Here is a 17,186-nt window from a genome sequence, read left to right on the forward strand (position 1 = left end):
CACCAGACTAAATAGGTCCAAAGTTTACTAAACTTACTTATGAAATAAGGACCTGCATACGAGTGTGTAATCATCAGCAAAGAGAAAGGAAGGAAAGGCTAGGTCTAACCAACTGGTAAGCAAAAGGGAACTCAGCCAGTGTAGCCAAACAAAAGGGAAGAAAAACTCCTCTTGATCCTCCAGGAGGGGGAAGAAGCATGGGAAGCAAGGAGGAAGGCGAGATGGACAACAAACATGGAACGTTATGAGGAGTACATAACTTCTTTATGTTAAGTTGTCTCCATCTCGCCTCCATTCTTGCTGGTTGGGACAACATCCCCAGCACCTATATCCTGGGAAACTCACTGGAAAAGACTCTTCAGGACCGTGGAACTTAAGGATGCCCTGTTCCGGGAGGTCACATCTTTGTAATGAGAGACAAAGATACGAGGATTAGCCCATGTAGCTGCCGCACAAATTGAATCTAAAGGCAGCTTGGCTTGGAAAGCAACAGAAGTAGCCAAGGCCCTAGTTGAGTGTCCTTTAATTTTTCCTGGAAGTTCTTTGTTCCGCAAAGCGTAGACATGGATTATAGTGTCTGAAAGTCACTTTGATAAGGTCACTTTAGAGACTGGACAACCTTTCTTGCTGTCTGCAGTACCTCTTAGCTTTACATAGCCTGTGGGACATGATGTTAGATCCCATTCCTGCTACATGAAAATTAGAAATGACAGCTAGCTGAACTCGGATAGTAGCTGCCGCTGCTCCTCTCAAATGTCTCAGCAACGAAATACAGAATCTTAGAAATGGGGGCAGTAAAAGGATCAATGTCGCTCTTTTTTGCCCAACAAAAGAACCTCTTCCATTTACTAGCACAAAATATTCTTGTAGTGGGTTTAAGGGATGAAATCAAAATGTGTTGAATAGCCGGGGAAACATCTGGGAGCCTGGCTAATACCTGAAGTGGAGAAACCAAGCTGTCAGCTTGACAGTATGGAAGGAAGTGTGGAGAGCACCCAACTGACGCGTCAAGAGATCTGGAACTGGGTCCAACGCTCCCCTTGAAGATGAGGCCAGAGGAATGGGAACCAAATCTGTCGAGGCCAGTAAGGAGCAATGAGGATTAACTTGCAACCCAACTGGAGCCAGTGCGTCCCTGGGTGACTGCCCCGGTAGTGGGACTAGGGCAAAGTAGCTACTGCATTTGTTGTTGAGGGGAGTGGGAAAAAGATCGCAGCATGGCTGGCCCCATTTGCAAAAAATCAGCTTTGAAACTTCATGTTTCAGGGACCACTTGTGAGGTATCACAATAGCCCTGTTGAGCTTGTGCTATCACATTGGATTTTACTGGAATGTACATTGCGACCAGAAAACGTTGGGAATATATCGCTCATTGCCATACTCGTACAGCCTCTCGGTACAAGGGATAAGACCTAGTTCCATCCTGTTTGTTGATGTACCATACTACCAACACATTCTCTGTCTGAACTGCTATACTCCCCGTAGGTAGAGTGTCTTGAAGAGCTTGCAACACCAGAAGCGCCACTCTCATTTCTAGGACATTGATGTGCAAGTGGTACTCGTATTCTTGCCAAGTTCCTTGAAGAGTCTTGTCCCAGATAATGCCTTCCCACCCTATCTGGAAAGCGTCCGAGGTTATTGTGGGTACAGGTTGGGGGGTTAGAAACTGTCTGCTCATTGATACCAGAGGGGAGTGAAGCCACCATGCTAAATTCTTCTTGCATGACTCAGTGATCCAAATCTGATGCAACACTGGTAAATCCTGGAATGACCATTGAGCCAACAGGAGCCATGGCAGAATTCTCATGTGAAAGAGCACCATGCGGACCAAGGTAATCACTGCAGCCATCGAACCCAAGACGCTGAGGGCAAATCTTGCCTGGATTCTCTTCCTTTTCATGAGGAATATAACTTGATGAATGGTTAACACTCTTTCGAGTTTTGCTATCATGGCCCCAGTGTCTAAATCTGCCCCTACAAATGTAATACACTGACAAGGCAACAAGGCAGACTTTTCATACTTTATGGTGATGCCTAGTTGTGTAAAGGTGTGAATAGTGGAGTCCTGTGCCTCGATCAGTAGATGCTTGGTGGTGGCAGTGAGAAGCCAGTCTAGATATGGAAACATCCAGAATCCTAGTCACCTCAGATGAGCCTTGACTACTGCCATACATTTGAACACACTGGGGGCTGTGGTGAGACCAAAGGGCAGAGCTCTAAACTGGTAATGACTGGCTCCCAGCCGGAAGCGCAAGTACCTCCTGGACCGCCTGTCAATTTTTATATGTTAGTACGGATCCTGGAGATCGGTGGAGCACATAAAATTGTCCTGATCTAAAAAGGGAAGAATAGACTGCAGTGTTACCACCCTGAACTTTGTTTTCTTGACTGATTTGTTGAGTTTGCTGAGATCCAAAATAGGCCTCCAGTCCACTGTCTTTTTCGGAACTAAAAAGAACCTTGAGTAAGTGCCAAATTCAATTTGGTCTGCGGGGACTTCTTGGATGGCTCTTTTTTCGAGAAACCTTTGAACTTCTAGGTTTGCTTGATCCTGAAGACTGAGTGGAATATCTGGGATTGAGCGCTGATTTGTTGTAAGGAGTGGTTGGGAGAAAGGAATTTTGTAATCCCTGGATATTATCGACAGTACCAATGTATCTTCTGTGATTGATTGCCAGGCTTTTGGGTACTGGGATACTCTGCTCCCGACTGCCTCCAGAGACGGACAGTTGGGCCTCCTTTCAGGAGTGCTGGAAAGGCCTGCCAGAGAAGACATCTCTGTTGGCCTGATTCTGCGGACCCCCCCCCCCCCGCTGTGGGATTGGCGTCTCTTATTTCCTCCTCTGCCCCTAGGGGAAAAATCTCCAAGTGTGTCAGGTGAAACCCACTGGGATTTTCTGAACCACATTTTCCCGCTCTACTAACCCTTGCGGTAAGGTCTAGAGGGAGCGGAAAAATGTACTTGCACGGCAGAGAGTTTTGCCATCCCGCTCACACCTGTTAAGAGTCTTTTACCCGAGGCCCTAACAGAGACGAGCCATCAAAGGGGGTGTTGGTAAAGGAGTACTTCAAGGGCTCCGCAAATTGAAAAAGGCGCATCCAGGAGTGTCTACGCAAAGCAACTCCTGTACCGGCTTGTCCTACTCGCTCCATCTGCCACGCAAGAGATCAGCTGCATGGAGGAGTTAACTATAGATGTCAAGGTCGCAAGCTGTGATGCCACCTTGCTCGCAGCTCCTTCAGCTGTAGGATCCTGTAGGATATCTCCTAGTTCCTTTAGGAGATCCGTTTGAAGGTGTGTAAAGTGGGACACATAATTCAGCGACTTGAGAGTAAAGGCCGCTGAAGCAAACATACGCTTCCCATACCTGCCCATTGTGCGACACTTTGTTCAGTGGATGGACAAAAGTAGTAGTCTCCGCTAATTCTTTCTTGCTGGCTGCCGCCACCACCAAAGCATCAATAGGCACACCCTTAGACAGAAAGGACCTATCCTCTAGAGCAGTTGGCAAAGACACCCAAGAGGTGGAGGGTCAAGAACCAAAGGCATCCAGGTACACAGACTCATCCTCAGAAGGGGCAAGAGATTTCCAGCCACCCCTCTGTCTAAGGATTTCCAGGATGTCTGAAAAAGCGACATCCTCAGAGAGGGACCGCGGGGACCCTTCGGAGTCCTCCCTGAAGCGGGAGACTCGGGGGAGTCCAAATGCTTCCTCTTACATTTTCTCTTCTGAGGGGTTCTCAGGGGAGGTTTCAGAAGAGGTGGGGTAACCCAATGGGGTGTTCTGGAGCATGGGTTCCCTATGCTTGGGGGGGGGGGGATCAGAGGCAGACTCAGGGACCGAAAGAGCAGGAGCCAATGGAGCAGTCTCAGAGGACAACACGCTCATCACCTTGAAGACACTGCGTCCCAGCCCAATGGAGTCCACGGCTCCGTAGAGCCCGATCTCCTCCGAACAGAGGGTGATGACTCTGAGGGCGATGTAGGAGCAGAACTCACCTGCGCCCAAGTCCCGAGAGGAAGAGCTGGGTCGGACAAGTGTCTGGTTGTCACTCCCCCTTGGAGCTGATGAGAGAACATCGGCCTCCAGATCCCTCGATAGACTGAGACAACGAAGAGATCGGAGGGTAGTCGGAACCGCTAGACCAGTGGTAATTGGAGCAGACTGTTCCCACCACAATGACTTCCATGCACTCCAGCTCCAAACTCAAAGGAGTCGGTGGAGGAATCAATAACTCTGCGGGTTGGGCTGTCAGCACCAATTCCTTGTGGGCTGGGTTCAATAATAATTTAATTAATGCCTGTGTCTTGAGAAGCCTCTTCACCACCCTCTCCACATCATGATCTGAAATCCTGGAGGATCGAGAGGAAGACCGATGACTGCCTGCCGGGGACTGTGGAACAGACTGCACCAGCTCCAGAGAGGGAGACCTGGTTCTCTTGTGAGTCCTGACTGGCTCCGAAACCACTGATGGAGTCGCCAGAGAGAGAGCTTTGTCGGAACCAACACACTGATCCGAAACACTCGCAGGTTTGTCCTTAGATTTAGATGGCTCTAATGTCGAAGCCAACGATGATGATGGCTTAGGAAACGTTTCCTGTTTTTTTTACTGGCTGAGAACCCTCAGTAGCAACATCAAATGGGCTCTTTAGTAAGCCTCACAAAATTAACTTATTTTTTCTCTCCTGCAGGACCCGAGAACTAAAAGCATGACATACAGAACACGAGTCCTGCAGGTGTACAGCCCCTAAGCAATAGACAACAGCTCGTGTGCCCGTCTGTAAATGACATCTTCTGGCAGCATGAGTCACACTTTTTAAAACCCAAAGGGTTTGACTCTCAAGGATCTTTGGACATGCTGGCAGTAACCACAACAGTATCAAAGGGAAACAACCAACAGCAGCAACAACACTAAAATTAACTTTAAACTTTTTTTTTTTTTTTTTTAAACAGGAAAATAGAAAGGAGGGAAGGTGAAGAGCCTTTAAGTTAAATGGCGACTCCCCCATCCCAGGAGAGGCTATAAGCAGCTGCTCCTGTAAGGAAAGGGAAATGAAGAAAAAAGGCCCTTAAACAAAGACTGGGCTAGGGAAAAGGGAACCTTCCAAGACAAACAGGTTTAAGGGAACAAGTAAGGCCTAAAGGAAAACGACGGCCACAACAAAAAAGGCAGCAGCGGAAAGGTCAGAAAAGCACTAGCCTAAGATGAAACGCACACTAGCCAAAAAAATTATAGGAAATATAACAAGAAGATACTTAGCCTGAACCAGTATGAGCAATCTCGACGCTGCAAGCGGCAAACGAGATCTGGGTAACTACCGCTAGGCATGTTGGGATAGGGGCTAGCCTCGAGCCAGAAAAAGCTCACGAGCTATAGTATACGGCTAAGTCGGAGCAGAGGATTGGCTTTGAACGCAACCAGCAAGAATGGAGGCGAGATGGGGACAACATAACATCTGGCTTTCTGAAGAACTCTGGGTACCAACGGAAAGGGAGGAAAAGCATAAAGGAGACCCGAGGGCCAATCGTGTACAAGTGCATTCCTTGGTGACTCCCCCCAGTGGGGGGGGGGGGGGGTCAAGGCAAAGTAGCTGCTGCATTTGGCAGTCATGGATGTGGCAAAAAGGTCGCAGCAAGGCTGGCCCCATTTGCGGGAAATCCTCTCCAAATCCTCTCCACCACTCCAGTTTTAGGGACCACTCGTTAGGCATTAGAATCGCTCTGCTGAGTCTGCCTGCAATTACGCTGGATTTCCCGGGATGTGCACTATCATCAGAAAGCATTTGGAGGAGGTTGCCTAGTGCCATACTCTCAGGGTCGCCCAACAGAGTAGGTAAGACCTGGTTCATCCTTGTTTATGTACCATGCAACTGACACGTCTGTCTGCATTGCAATAGTTCCCAGCAGGAGAGTCCTGGAATGCTTGCAACGCTAAAAACACTGCTCTCATCTCTACGACATTGATGTGGGGTCCTGCCAAGTGTCTTGGATAGTCTTTCCCAGACAATGCCCCCCCCCCATATCTGAGAAGCATCTGTGGTCACTGTGGCTAGTGGTTGGGGAACTACAAAGAGTCGACCTAGCATCACATGAGTGGAGTAAAGCCACCAACAAAAATCTTTTTTGCAAGATTCTGTTATCAATATTTTGTTGGACATGGGCAGCTCTTGCATCAACCACTGAGTGGACAGTAGCCAGTGGAGAATTCTCATGTGCAGACGTGCTAATGGGATAAAAGGTTACTGATGCTGCCACAGTCCCCAGGACTTTTAGGACTATCCTTGCTTGCACTTTTTTCTTGGAAAGAAGATTTAAGATCCAACATTGTAGAACTTGCACCCTTTCTGGAAGAAGTATGGCCATCATCTTTGTTGCATCTAATTCTGCTCCTATAAAAACGACAGACTGAGACGGCAACAACGCAGATTTCTCATAGTTTATTGTGATTCCTAGGTGAGAGCAGAGCTGCAAGGTGGTGCGTCTCACTTTTGTTAGTAGATGCTCAGTTGTGGCAGTTAGGATGCAGTCATCTAGGTATGGAAACACTCTGAATCCTAGGCATCTCAAGTGAGCAGCGACTACTGCCATACACTTGGTGAACACTCGGGGGGGAGGAGGGGGCTGTAGTGAGGCCAAAAGGCAGAGCTCGAAACTGGTAGTGGCTGGCTCCCAGCGGAAAGCGCAGGTGTCTCCTGGATTGCCTGTCCATTTTTATGTGGTAGTATGCATCCTGGAGGTCTATCGAGCACATCCAATTGTCTTGTCCCAAAAAAGAGAGAACTGACTGCAGTGTTACCATCTGGAACTTGGACTTTCTTAGAGATTTGTTTAGGTTGCTGAGATCCAGAATTGGTCTCCAGTCCCCTATTTTCTTTGAAACTAAAAAGAATCTTGAGTAAGTTCCAAATTCTATTTAGGCTGCAAGGACTGTTTGGATGACTCTTGTCTAGCAACTTTTGAATTTCTAGAGTTGCCTGTTCCCTTTGACTGGGAGAAATGTCAGGGATGTTTTTTATGTTTGGGGGGGACGGGGAAGGAAAAGGGTATGGAGTAACCTCTGGATAGGATGCTTTGTACCCACTTGTCTTTTGTTGTTACCCAGGCTTTTGGGTACAAAGATAAGCGACCCCTGACTGCCTCCAGAGATAGACAAGCAGGCCTCCTTTCAGGAGCACTGAAAGGGCGTACCAAAGGAGGATTCCCTGTCACCCTGATTCTGCAGATCCCCTCTACCATGTGGTGGGCTTCTTCCATTACAACTTCCCCCTCTGCTCCTGGGAAGAATCACCAGGTGTGTCCTGGAAAGCTCTCTGGGATTTTCGAAACCACATTTTCCCACTTCCTTTTTTACCTTTGGGATAAGGTTTGGTAGTTAGGAAAAATGGACTCCTATGGCAGGGAGAGGCCTCCCTTTTTGTTCACACCTGGTTAGTGTCCTTGACTGTGGACCCGAACAGAGATGAGCCATCAAATGGGGCATTCACAAAGGAAGATTTAGTGGGCTCCGCAAAGTCACACAAGCGCATCCAAGAATGTCTCCTTAGGGAAATTTCTGAACCTGCTGCTCTGCCTGCTTCAACCGCTGCATAAGAAATCGGTCTCTTGGAGGAGTTGACCACAGAATTTAAGGTAGCGAGCTAAGAGTAAACTTTCTCTGACACTCCTTCAGCTACTGAACCTTGAAGGGCATCTCCTAGCTCCTTCAGATCATCTCTCTGTAGTCTAGTAAAAGGAGTCAGGTAAATTCAGCGATCTAAGAGCAAATGTCGCTGAAGAAAAAATGCACTTTCCATATCTGACCATCGTGTGAGACTCCCTGTTCAGTGGAAGGAAAGAAGATGATGTGTCTGAGAGTTGCTTCTTGGTGGCTGCCGCCGCCACCATAGCATCTACTGGGACTCCCTTAGTTAATACATTTTTGTCTGATGGTGAGGTGATGGAACTTACTGGGTCTCCGAGGAACAGATTCCACTGAATCTGCAGACTCCCACTCCTTTCGAGAAACTTAGTCCATATTTTAGTCGAAAGCCAGAGACACCAGAGTAGAGGAAGGGTGAGATCCAAAAGCCTTCAGTTACGTGGACTCCTCTGCTGAAGGGTTGGTGGACTTCCAGCCGTCTCTCTAAGTATTTCTGAGATGTCTCCAAATGAGACATCATCAGGAGGTGACTGTGGGGACCCCTTGGCTTCATCGAGGTCCATAACCAAAATGATGAACTCCCCTGGAGAGTCTAAATGCTTCCTCTTGCATAACCCTCTTCCAAGGGATACTCTTGAGAGGTTTCAGAAGAGTGGGTGGCACCCTGTGGGGCATCCTGAGGCCTGGGATCTCGGTGTCCCTGTGGATGCAAGGGTACAGAGGCAGATACCGGTGCCTTTGGGGAAAGAATGTTCAGGGATGAGAGTGGAGCTGTCTGTGGAGTGAGCACTCTCATCACCTCAAAAGCCCCCACCCGTGATCCAAAGAAACCCCCAGCTCCGAAGAACCGGAGGAAATGCCCTGGACCAAAGGGGACGGCTACGAGGCTGAGGTAGAAGTCAAGCTCAGCCGAGCCAACACCCCAAGAGGCAAGTTCAGATCCAGCAACTGTTCAATCAGATCCTCCCTCCCCCGGACCAGGCTGGACAGCATTGGCTCCTAGACTCCTCAAGTTCCAATGGAGCAGGAATGTCGGAGCAATGATCGGATCCGACGATCCTGTGATAGGCCTCGGTTCAGACAGTTCCACCAATATCAGATCCAGACATTCCGGCTCAGAGGTCGGATCGGAGGACGAATCGATGCAGAAGGGGAGGATTCAGTCAGATCCGAAGCCCTCAGGGTTGGATTCGATAACTTGGTGAGTGCCAGTGTCCCTAACAGTCTCTGCACCACACGATCCATGTCATAGGACAGGCTCCTGGAAGACAGAGTCAAGGGGGCAGGAGATTTGGAAGGCTGGGGCAAAGTGACCTGAGAGTACAGGGTACCGGTTCCAAGCCAGGGGACCGGCTCCGCAACTGAAACTGATGGAGCCAAAGTAGTGGGCATCTCGGATCAGACGACATTTGAGTAAAGAGAGGAAACTTTGGAAATTTTTTTAGAAGGCTCCAAAAGAGCACTGGAAGAGGAAGATCCACTTCCCATACTTATCTCATTTACAAGAAGGAGACTGGTCAGACTTGGAAGAACCCGGACCTTCTCATAATGCTTCAGAAAAGGGGGTTTTCAACAGACCTCTAAGAATCAGCTTATTCTTTCTCTCCAAAAGAGCCCTGTGACAGACTGAACAAGACTCCAGGAGATGGACCGCTCCAAAACAGTGCACACAAATAGCATGCTTATCAGTAAGGACATTTTTTGTCCACATTCCTCGCTTTTTGAATCTTTGGAAGACATTGTAACAAGATCAACAACAAGAACAGCAGCTAACATTCAGAGTATGTGTGTGTGTGTATGTGTATATATCTATATATATATATATATATATATATATATATATATATATATATATATATATATATATATACACATACAGAGAGAGAGAGAGAGAGATTTTTTTTTTAAACAAGAATAGTTAACCAACAGTTGTTTATGAGAAAGAGAAAAGGATGGCACAGCCCTCTAGCTTAAACGGGCTATTTAAAATGAGGCCGGGACAGGGAGAAAAGGCCTAAAGGAAAAATGACGGCTAACAGCAGTATAACCACAGAAGCACGCAGAAATTAATTAACACAAGTTATTTGCAGAAATATTCAACGAGAAAAACAATTTCCCACAAATATGAAGTAAGAAAGTCTACTTAGCCAGAGCCAGTAGGAAGTGCACCCAATCTTGTTTAGCAGCAAATGAGATCCGGGGGGCTCTCCTAGTGCATGATGGGATAGTGTTTAGCCACGAGCTAGTGGAAGACCTCGGGCTTGTATACAAGGCTAAGTCGGATCAGATCTGAGCCCAACCTCCTAAGAATGAAGGCGATTTAGGATAACAACACATCAGTGGTTAAGCAGAAGCATACAAGCTGAGCTGAGCGGGGCTGTAACCTGTTTAGCTCTAGAAGGGTACGAGTGCTGTTTCACAAGGTTCTGTACTACATTCAGTTCTTTTTGGACTATTTTTTTTTTTTACATATATAAAAGTGGGAAATGTCTATTATTAGTAAACACTGACAAAAGCAGACTGGGCAAAATAACTACTTCATTAGATGATGGTGAAAATTCTCTAAGATGGTCCACAAAAATATATGCTTGGTGCAAGTAGTAATGACTTCACCCTAATCAGTAAATGAGGCACAAACACTTGGCAAAAAGGACACATTATCACTGCAAAATAAATGAGCAGCTCATAAAACTACACCATTAATGTTCTAAGGAAAATGCTAAAAAAAAAAAATTCAAACTTTGATCACTGTGCAATTGTACATCTTGTAATCTAAAGGGCATGTCTAGCCACTGTAAATAGACCACTCTACCACTTTCCACCTCAATGATCCAATTCAATATTAAAAATAATGTAGCACTATGAAAAAAATAGTCAGAAAAAGTACAAAGATTTCTTACAATAAAGGTCACAGGACTGGACAACAGCCTACTTACATAATGATAGTTATGTACTTACTATAAATGTTGGATCTTTACTAACCATGCCCATCCATTTCACTGGGATGTTCTGGTTTGCCACTGGGTACAAATACGGCAAACAGCTTCAGCCAACCTCATTTACACTGCCACCCTCTTTATCCACAGATCAAGTGAAGATGCCCAACTCTGTTCTACGATAATGCCCTGAAGAACAGGAAAAAGAGCATCTATGAAGGTTTGCCAGGAGATTAGATGACAATTTGAAATGGAGACAGTGGCTAGGTTTGTAAAGTGGACAGTGTGCATAATCTAAGAGCCTACATTACGTTAAGTATGGAACTCGGAACCTCAAAAGACTATCCAGTCTTTCCACTTCATTGCATGGGAAAGTCTCCAACTACAAGCCTTGGTTAGCATCATGACAGAAAACCAAGGAGTGTGGTGACCTTGAAGACCTGGACCAAAATACTTGGTCCAGCTTGAAGTATGTACACAGATGCACAGGTGCACAGATGTCTACATAGCTGCTGCACAAAATTATAATAAGGAATCCCTGAAGTAACAAAGGCTTTTACAGAATGTGCCTCTGGTTTGCATAGTAACTTGTCTATTAGAGGAGGTGTAGATAGAAGAAATGTAAACAAAGTCATCCGGGTACTGAAGCTTTTGAAACCTTTTGCCCAAATCAGATTTAGTAAAGGCCAGAAACAGCTGATCATTTATTTAAAAATGTTTTGTGCACTGAAGGCAAAACCTCAGCTGCCTAGTTAATGAAGGTGGCATTAACCCTTGCTTATACTGCGGAAAAACAGTAAGTGGCAAGGTTGCTTTAGGGTCGATTCAGCACCTACCTTAGGAGAGGAGGGGACAATACCCAAGGAAACCCTGTCTTTGTGAAAAACTAAGTATGGTGGTTGGCTAGATAGAGCATGCAGTTTTGCGATCCTTCTAGCAGAAGTAACACTCATGACAAACAGTATCTTTAAAGTCAAATTTTTTAGTTTTATTGAATGAGTTGGTTTAAAGGGGGACTGAGTCAATTTTCCAAAACAAAGCTGAGATCCTAAGGTGGCTCGGGGTCTTTAATGGTAAGCCTTAGCAAAAAGGAAGACTTGAAGAATGCTTTGCAGATTCTGAAAGAAGCCAGGTCCTGAGAATTAAATCACTCATGGAAGTTGTAAATTATGGCTAAATGTATTTTAAAAGTTGAGAAGCTTGATTCTACAAAAAAGTGAAGATAAGGAGGACAGAACTGACTGAAATGAAGCTAAGAAAGTGTGCAGTCCTCTTTGGTTGGTCCAGTTAAGAAATATGTACCACTTGTTTTTGTATAGTCTCTGAACAGGGAATTTCTCACAGGCTGTGAGGATATAGAACACCTGTAAAGGAAGACTGGGGTCCTTAATCATTAATGGAACTGTACACATCATGGGGCTCGACAGAGAGATGATACGCCTGGATGACAACTGCTGGATGAATAAGCTAGGAAATTCATAGATGAATCAAGAAGTAGAGAGGTCTGCTTGAGGTGAAAGATGGGAAACCACAGGTGGAAAAGCCAGAATGATGCTATGAGGATGACAGTAGCTCTGTGTAGCCTGGTTTTCTGAATGAAGTTGACAACTGGTGTTAGGGGGTGGAATAACATAATACAGGCCCAAAAGCTATTGATGGACTTCAGCATCCCTCAGATTGTCCTTGAGATGGTGGGTAAAGCAAAGTTGCCACATTTCGTGTTGGAGGGGGTTACAAATAGTTCACAGCAATGCTTCCTCAAATCAATGGAGCAGATCGTGTGCCACCTGAAGAATGAGGAACCATTCATAAGATATCACTATTTTCCTACTCTGCCTATCTGCCATGGAGTTGAGCCAGCTGAGAATTTTTCATTACTATGAGAAAGCTTTTTGCTGAGAAAACCCACTGCCACACACATATGGTTTCATGACACAGGTGATAAGATCTGATTCCTCCCTGCTTGTTGATGTACTAGGGTAATACTGTGTGTAAGGAAACTGCACCCTTGGGGAAAAAGCTTCTGAAATGCCTGCATCAATAACAGTGCCACCCTCCTCTCCAGTATATTAATATGCAAAGTTGGCCTCCTGAGTTGACCAGGTTCCTTGGAGAGTCTGTCCTATGAAATGACCCACCCACACACTACAGCAGTGACGTTTGTGTGGCAACCATGACGGATGAAATAGGAGGGTGAATGGGAGACCTGTTAAAAGACTGATGAGTTCCAACCACCACTGCAGGTCTTTCTTGCAAACAGTCATGAGACTGAAGGCTTTCTCATTTTATCATGTGACCACTGCACTTTCGTGTCTCCTGAAGAACCTACATTTGACATTCAAGACAGTTGCTGTCAATCCCAGGGCTTTGAGAGCTTATGTGGACGGTAGTGAAGGCCTCAATGGAAGACTTATAGTAGTAAAAAGTGGAGTACTGTGGTTGTTGTCTGTATAGTGTCCAGGTTGCAACCTATGAAAACCAGAGTCTGAGTTGGTTCCAACTGTAACTTTTATGGAGAACTTTAAGGACACGAAAAGTTGAAGGTGGCAGTCTCTTGTTCTTATGAGGGTCTTACTCGTCATGTAAGCAAGCCACTCATCCAGATATGGAAAGATCTCAACTTCCAGGGTTTTCATATTGAAGTTAATGACTACTGCCATACAAAGGGATGAATGGGTAATGGTGTAGCAGAATGGCAAAACTATGAATTGTGAAGTAGTTCCAACCCAGATGTACAGAAACCCCCTGTACTCCTTTGCAATCCTGACGTGCAGGTATGTATCCCGGAGGTCCAACCACTATATCCACTCTCCTCCCTCTAGACACAGAAAGATGGTCTGTACCATCTGGCACTTTTTTTTTTTGACATACTAACATGAGCAGCTAATGGCCAGAATTGGCATGAGGCACTTTTTTTTTTTTTTTTTTTTTTTTTTGAGAACTAAAAAAATGTAAATAAATCCATGACTCTCTCTCGTCTGTTTATTGACATGAGCATATCCAACAGATGTTTAGACTGTGATAAAAATATGCTGCATAAGCAAAGTGAGAACAGTACTCTCAGTGAAGATTCAGCACATGAACTTATGGCAAACAAGTTAAGTCATCAATACAGCAAGACAACTATGCTGAAAGCACTGCATTACTAAACTGCTCATGGTCAGTGCTCAAAGTGAAAGCCTGTAAAAACATAACTGAAAACAAATCCTAGAATTTGTCATCTAACCCATGCACAAAAATTAATGAATTTATGCTGTATCAAAGTATACTTTCACTTGACAGAAGGCTGAGGAATTCAGTAGATAGGTTGATCACAACACAACTTTAAACTACATGCTAACTTCCTGAGAAGAGCAAATGACCATTACCTTTCAAACGTTTGAGTGTCTCAGTGCTACAGACATCCACTCTCATAGTAGACAACTGCTTCTCCTTCAACTCTACTTGATCTTCGGACTGTTTATATAACAAAAGTTGATCAAAGAGAGCTTGTGGCTAGAAAATAACCAAAGAATAGCATCAGGAAGTAGGAAACCAAGACGGCTAGTTAGTTAGCATTTGCAATGACATTCAATCAAATCAGTACTACACATCTTGTGTGTGCTGCTAAATACTTTACTGGAAGATATCAAACAGAAAAAAAGAAACTAAAAATGGTATTCTTGCATACACCCTTTGATATGTACTTATGTTAGACCTTAACTTTGAGCAAGTCCATCCTTGTCAAGAAACAGAACTACAGGTAATGGTCTTTAGTCAGCTCAGCACCTGAAATTTTACTGGTTTACTTGCCCTTTCACTTTTATCCATAATTATCCAACAAGCAGCTTCCTCCCAACATCCGTCATGCTGTGGTTAAGCAAATTAGAAACATACATAATCATTATTAGTCCAGTCTATACCTGCACCGATGCAAGGGAAATGGGATTAGGTACACTGAGCAGGACAGACCCGTTCAACTAGATCTAAACTTAAGTTACATAACTTCTGTATATGACACAAGGTTGTCCTTCCTCATCAACAAGAGTTCCATGTTTAACCTCCTGTACGATCATCCTCATATGACTATGACTAACAGAGACAGGCTCCATATTGAAATGTTAGCACTCAAAATGTTGAGTATGGACATGCTGAATCTCCCTCAAAAACACAGAAGAGTGACTCTCTAAGAACATGCTTTTCCTTTACATTTCTTTTTGCATGGGGGAGTCCACCCCCACACCCCTCAAACCTATATATACCAACTCCAAGATTGCCATACCGCAGACAAAAGGGAATATTCTGAGAAATGGTACCTCAAACTTAGTACAAGTCAGTCCAGTCTTTTAGCCAGTCAATCTCTGCATTTTGAGACTCACTCTAGTGGGTCCAGACACTTCAAGGTAGATGTGATTCTGTGTTTACTACTTGAAGTGTCCTGCAAAAGTATCCAGTGAAGCCCATGCTGCTGCGCAAGTATTTTCCAAGCATGCATTCTAGAAAAATAAAAACCTTGAGAGGCAGCCACTGCCCTGGATGAATATCAGTGCATCTCTGAATAATGTGAAAGCAAGTGGTATGACGGTATCATTCTTGATAAGTTTAAACAGTTGAGAAACAAGTAGCAAGTTAGCATGCTGTTTCACAGGTAGGATGGTATAGGCAGGTAGATTTTCTTGTGGTGAGAACAGAAAAAGGAAATTGCATGAGACAACCATTTGGAAATACTCTGTTTTGACACAGGTTGTCCCTTCTTACCTTCAAAGGAAATGAACTGATATACCTATCTGAAACTTTTTTTCTGTTAAGAGAGCACTAGACTTGATCGTAGCATCCAATGTATGGAGTATCCATTCTCCCTTACTTTTTAGGTTCAGGAAAGAAAACAAGGAGCTAGACAACTAGGCTTAAAGCAAACAGGGATACCACTTTAGGCATAAAAAGATTAGTTCTCAAAGAAACCCCGTCTCTGTGGAAAATGTCAGTGGTGCAAACAGGTAGCACACTTGCCATTGGTTCTATTCCCACACCAGACAGCTCGACTACTGACACTGCATTGCAGCATAAGGGGTTTGCTGCACTCCTGAGTCTGCCATCCCCTGCATGAAATGTTAAACAGAGGCTCAATCTGCTTGAGTTGGTGGTAGCGCAGGTGGATGTAAAAGATCCTGCGGGATTCTATCAAAAAGAATACAGGAAGTTCCCCAATGCCCCAGCCAAATTTCCACTAGTAGTATATATACCACCTCAGGTCTCCCTTGAAAAAAGGCTACTAACTTAGTGGCACTAACCCAGTCAACGAAGGAAAAATAAAAAAACTAAACACAAATAAAATAGGAGAGGTGCACCGTAAGTGCTTGCAACTCAGATACTCTTCTTGACGACTTGAGAACAATCAGTAAAACAGTTTTCCAACAGCCCAATTAGTTGGTTCAAATGGAGCAAGTGTTAACTTCTCTATCACAAAATTAAGATACTGAAGAGAAGCCATTTTCTTGGAGGTCTCTTATGCAAAACCCCTTTCAAAAACATTTTGACACGAGCGTAATTTGAAAGAGGAGGATCCATGGGCAGACAAATGGAAATGGCCACTAAATGAACCATGATGGAGTAAGACAGGCCACAGGATAGTAACTCACACAAACACTGTAAAGCCAGAAAATACTAACTGAATGGGTGATGGTTATGTCGTTAGCACCAAATATAACACCATTTCCATTTACTAATATTATTTTCTAGTAGCAGGCTTTCTTCTCTCCATTAACACCTACCGGACCACCCAGAGTAAACAGGCACCTAAAGGGACTATCGTCCAGACAGTAGGTTGAAGCTGATTGGAGTCAGGGATCATCAAATACCCCTGTTCTTGTGCAAGTGGAAACATTCTGTGAGGAAGTTTGTAGTAACTGCTGCTATTACGAAAATAAGGAAGAAAGTACAGCTGTGTACACTTACCATAAATGTAGATGTTTAAGTGTACTCACTGTTGCAGTCATCACATTTGGGTTATCCCTGCCAGGGTAGCCCTTGGCCGGCCCGGATACCACAGACTTAGTATTTCTGCGTCAGTTGCTGTCACTTGAGGACTGACACCAGGGCGTCACTAGTATAAAGTAAGGAAGCCAATGCCATTACATCAGCTTTTCTTGGCCTAACCTGTCAGAAGCCCCCCAAGTAGGAGGCCAGGGTCTGATGGAAGAAACCCCACCAGTGGAAAATAAATACCAATATGTCCCTTGAAAGGAAAGGAGAACAACAAGTTAGAATGGTAATAAGAAGAGAAAGAGAAGAAAGGGGGATGGAGGGGGGGGGCAGGACTGCAGCAGTGAATACACTCTAACATCTACATTTATGGTAAGTGTACACAACTGCATTATGTTCTTCGTGTTTCACTGTTGCAGTCATCACATTTGGGTTGATTCCCAAAGCTGAGGAAAAGGGTGGAGGCAGTCAAAGAAACTAGGGGCTGGCTAGGATGCCCTGCAAGACTGCAGAGGCAAACCCTGCCCTGGATTTGGAGAAGAGAGGCAGGTGGTAATGCTTGGTAAAAGTGTGAACAGATGTCCAGGTGGCAGCCTCCTGGATGTCCCTGGTGGAGACTCCCCTGAGGAAGGCCGCAGAGGCAGAGGC

The 17,186-nt window shown here is 44.9% G+C and overlaps 1 protein-coding gene across 1 annotated transcript in view; it reads right to left on the reverse strand.

Moving 5' to 3' along the window:
- The window catches only part of RPRD2 (regulation of nuclear pre-mRNA domain containing 2), a 2,300,864-nt gene that overhangs the window by 1,085,785 nt on the left and 1,197,893 nt on the right, over positions 1-17,186 (reverse strand). The window contains exon 5 of the mRNA XM_044079912.1: positions 13,946-14,072. Within this exon, the coding sequence (XP_043935847.1) occupies positions 13,946-14,072 (127 nt within the window). The remainder of the gene's footprint in view (positions 1-13,945; positions 14,073-17,186) is intronic.

Source organism: Protopterus annectens, chromosome 8.part0 (genome assembly GCF_019279795.1).
Source record: "Protopterus annectens isolate FY-2018-M chromosome 8.part0, PAN1.0, whole genome shotgun sequence".
Lineage (NCBI taxonomy): Eukaryota > Metazoa > Chordata > Ceratodontiformes > Protopteridae > Protopterus > Protopterus annectens.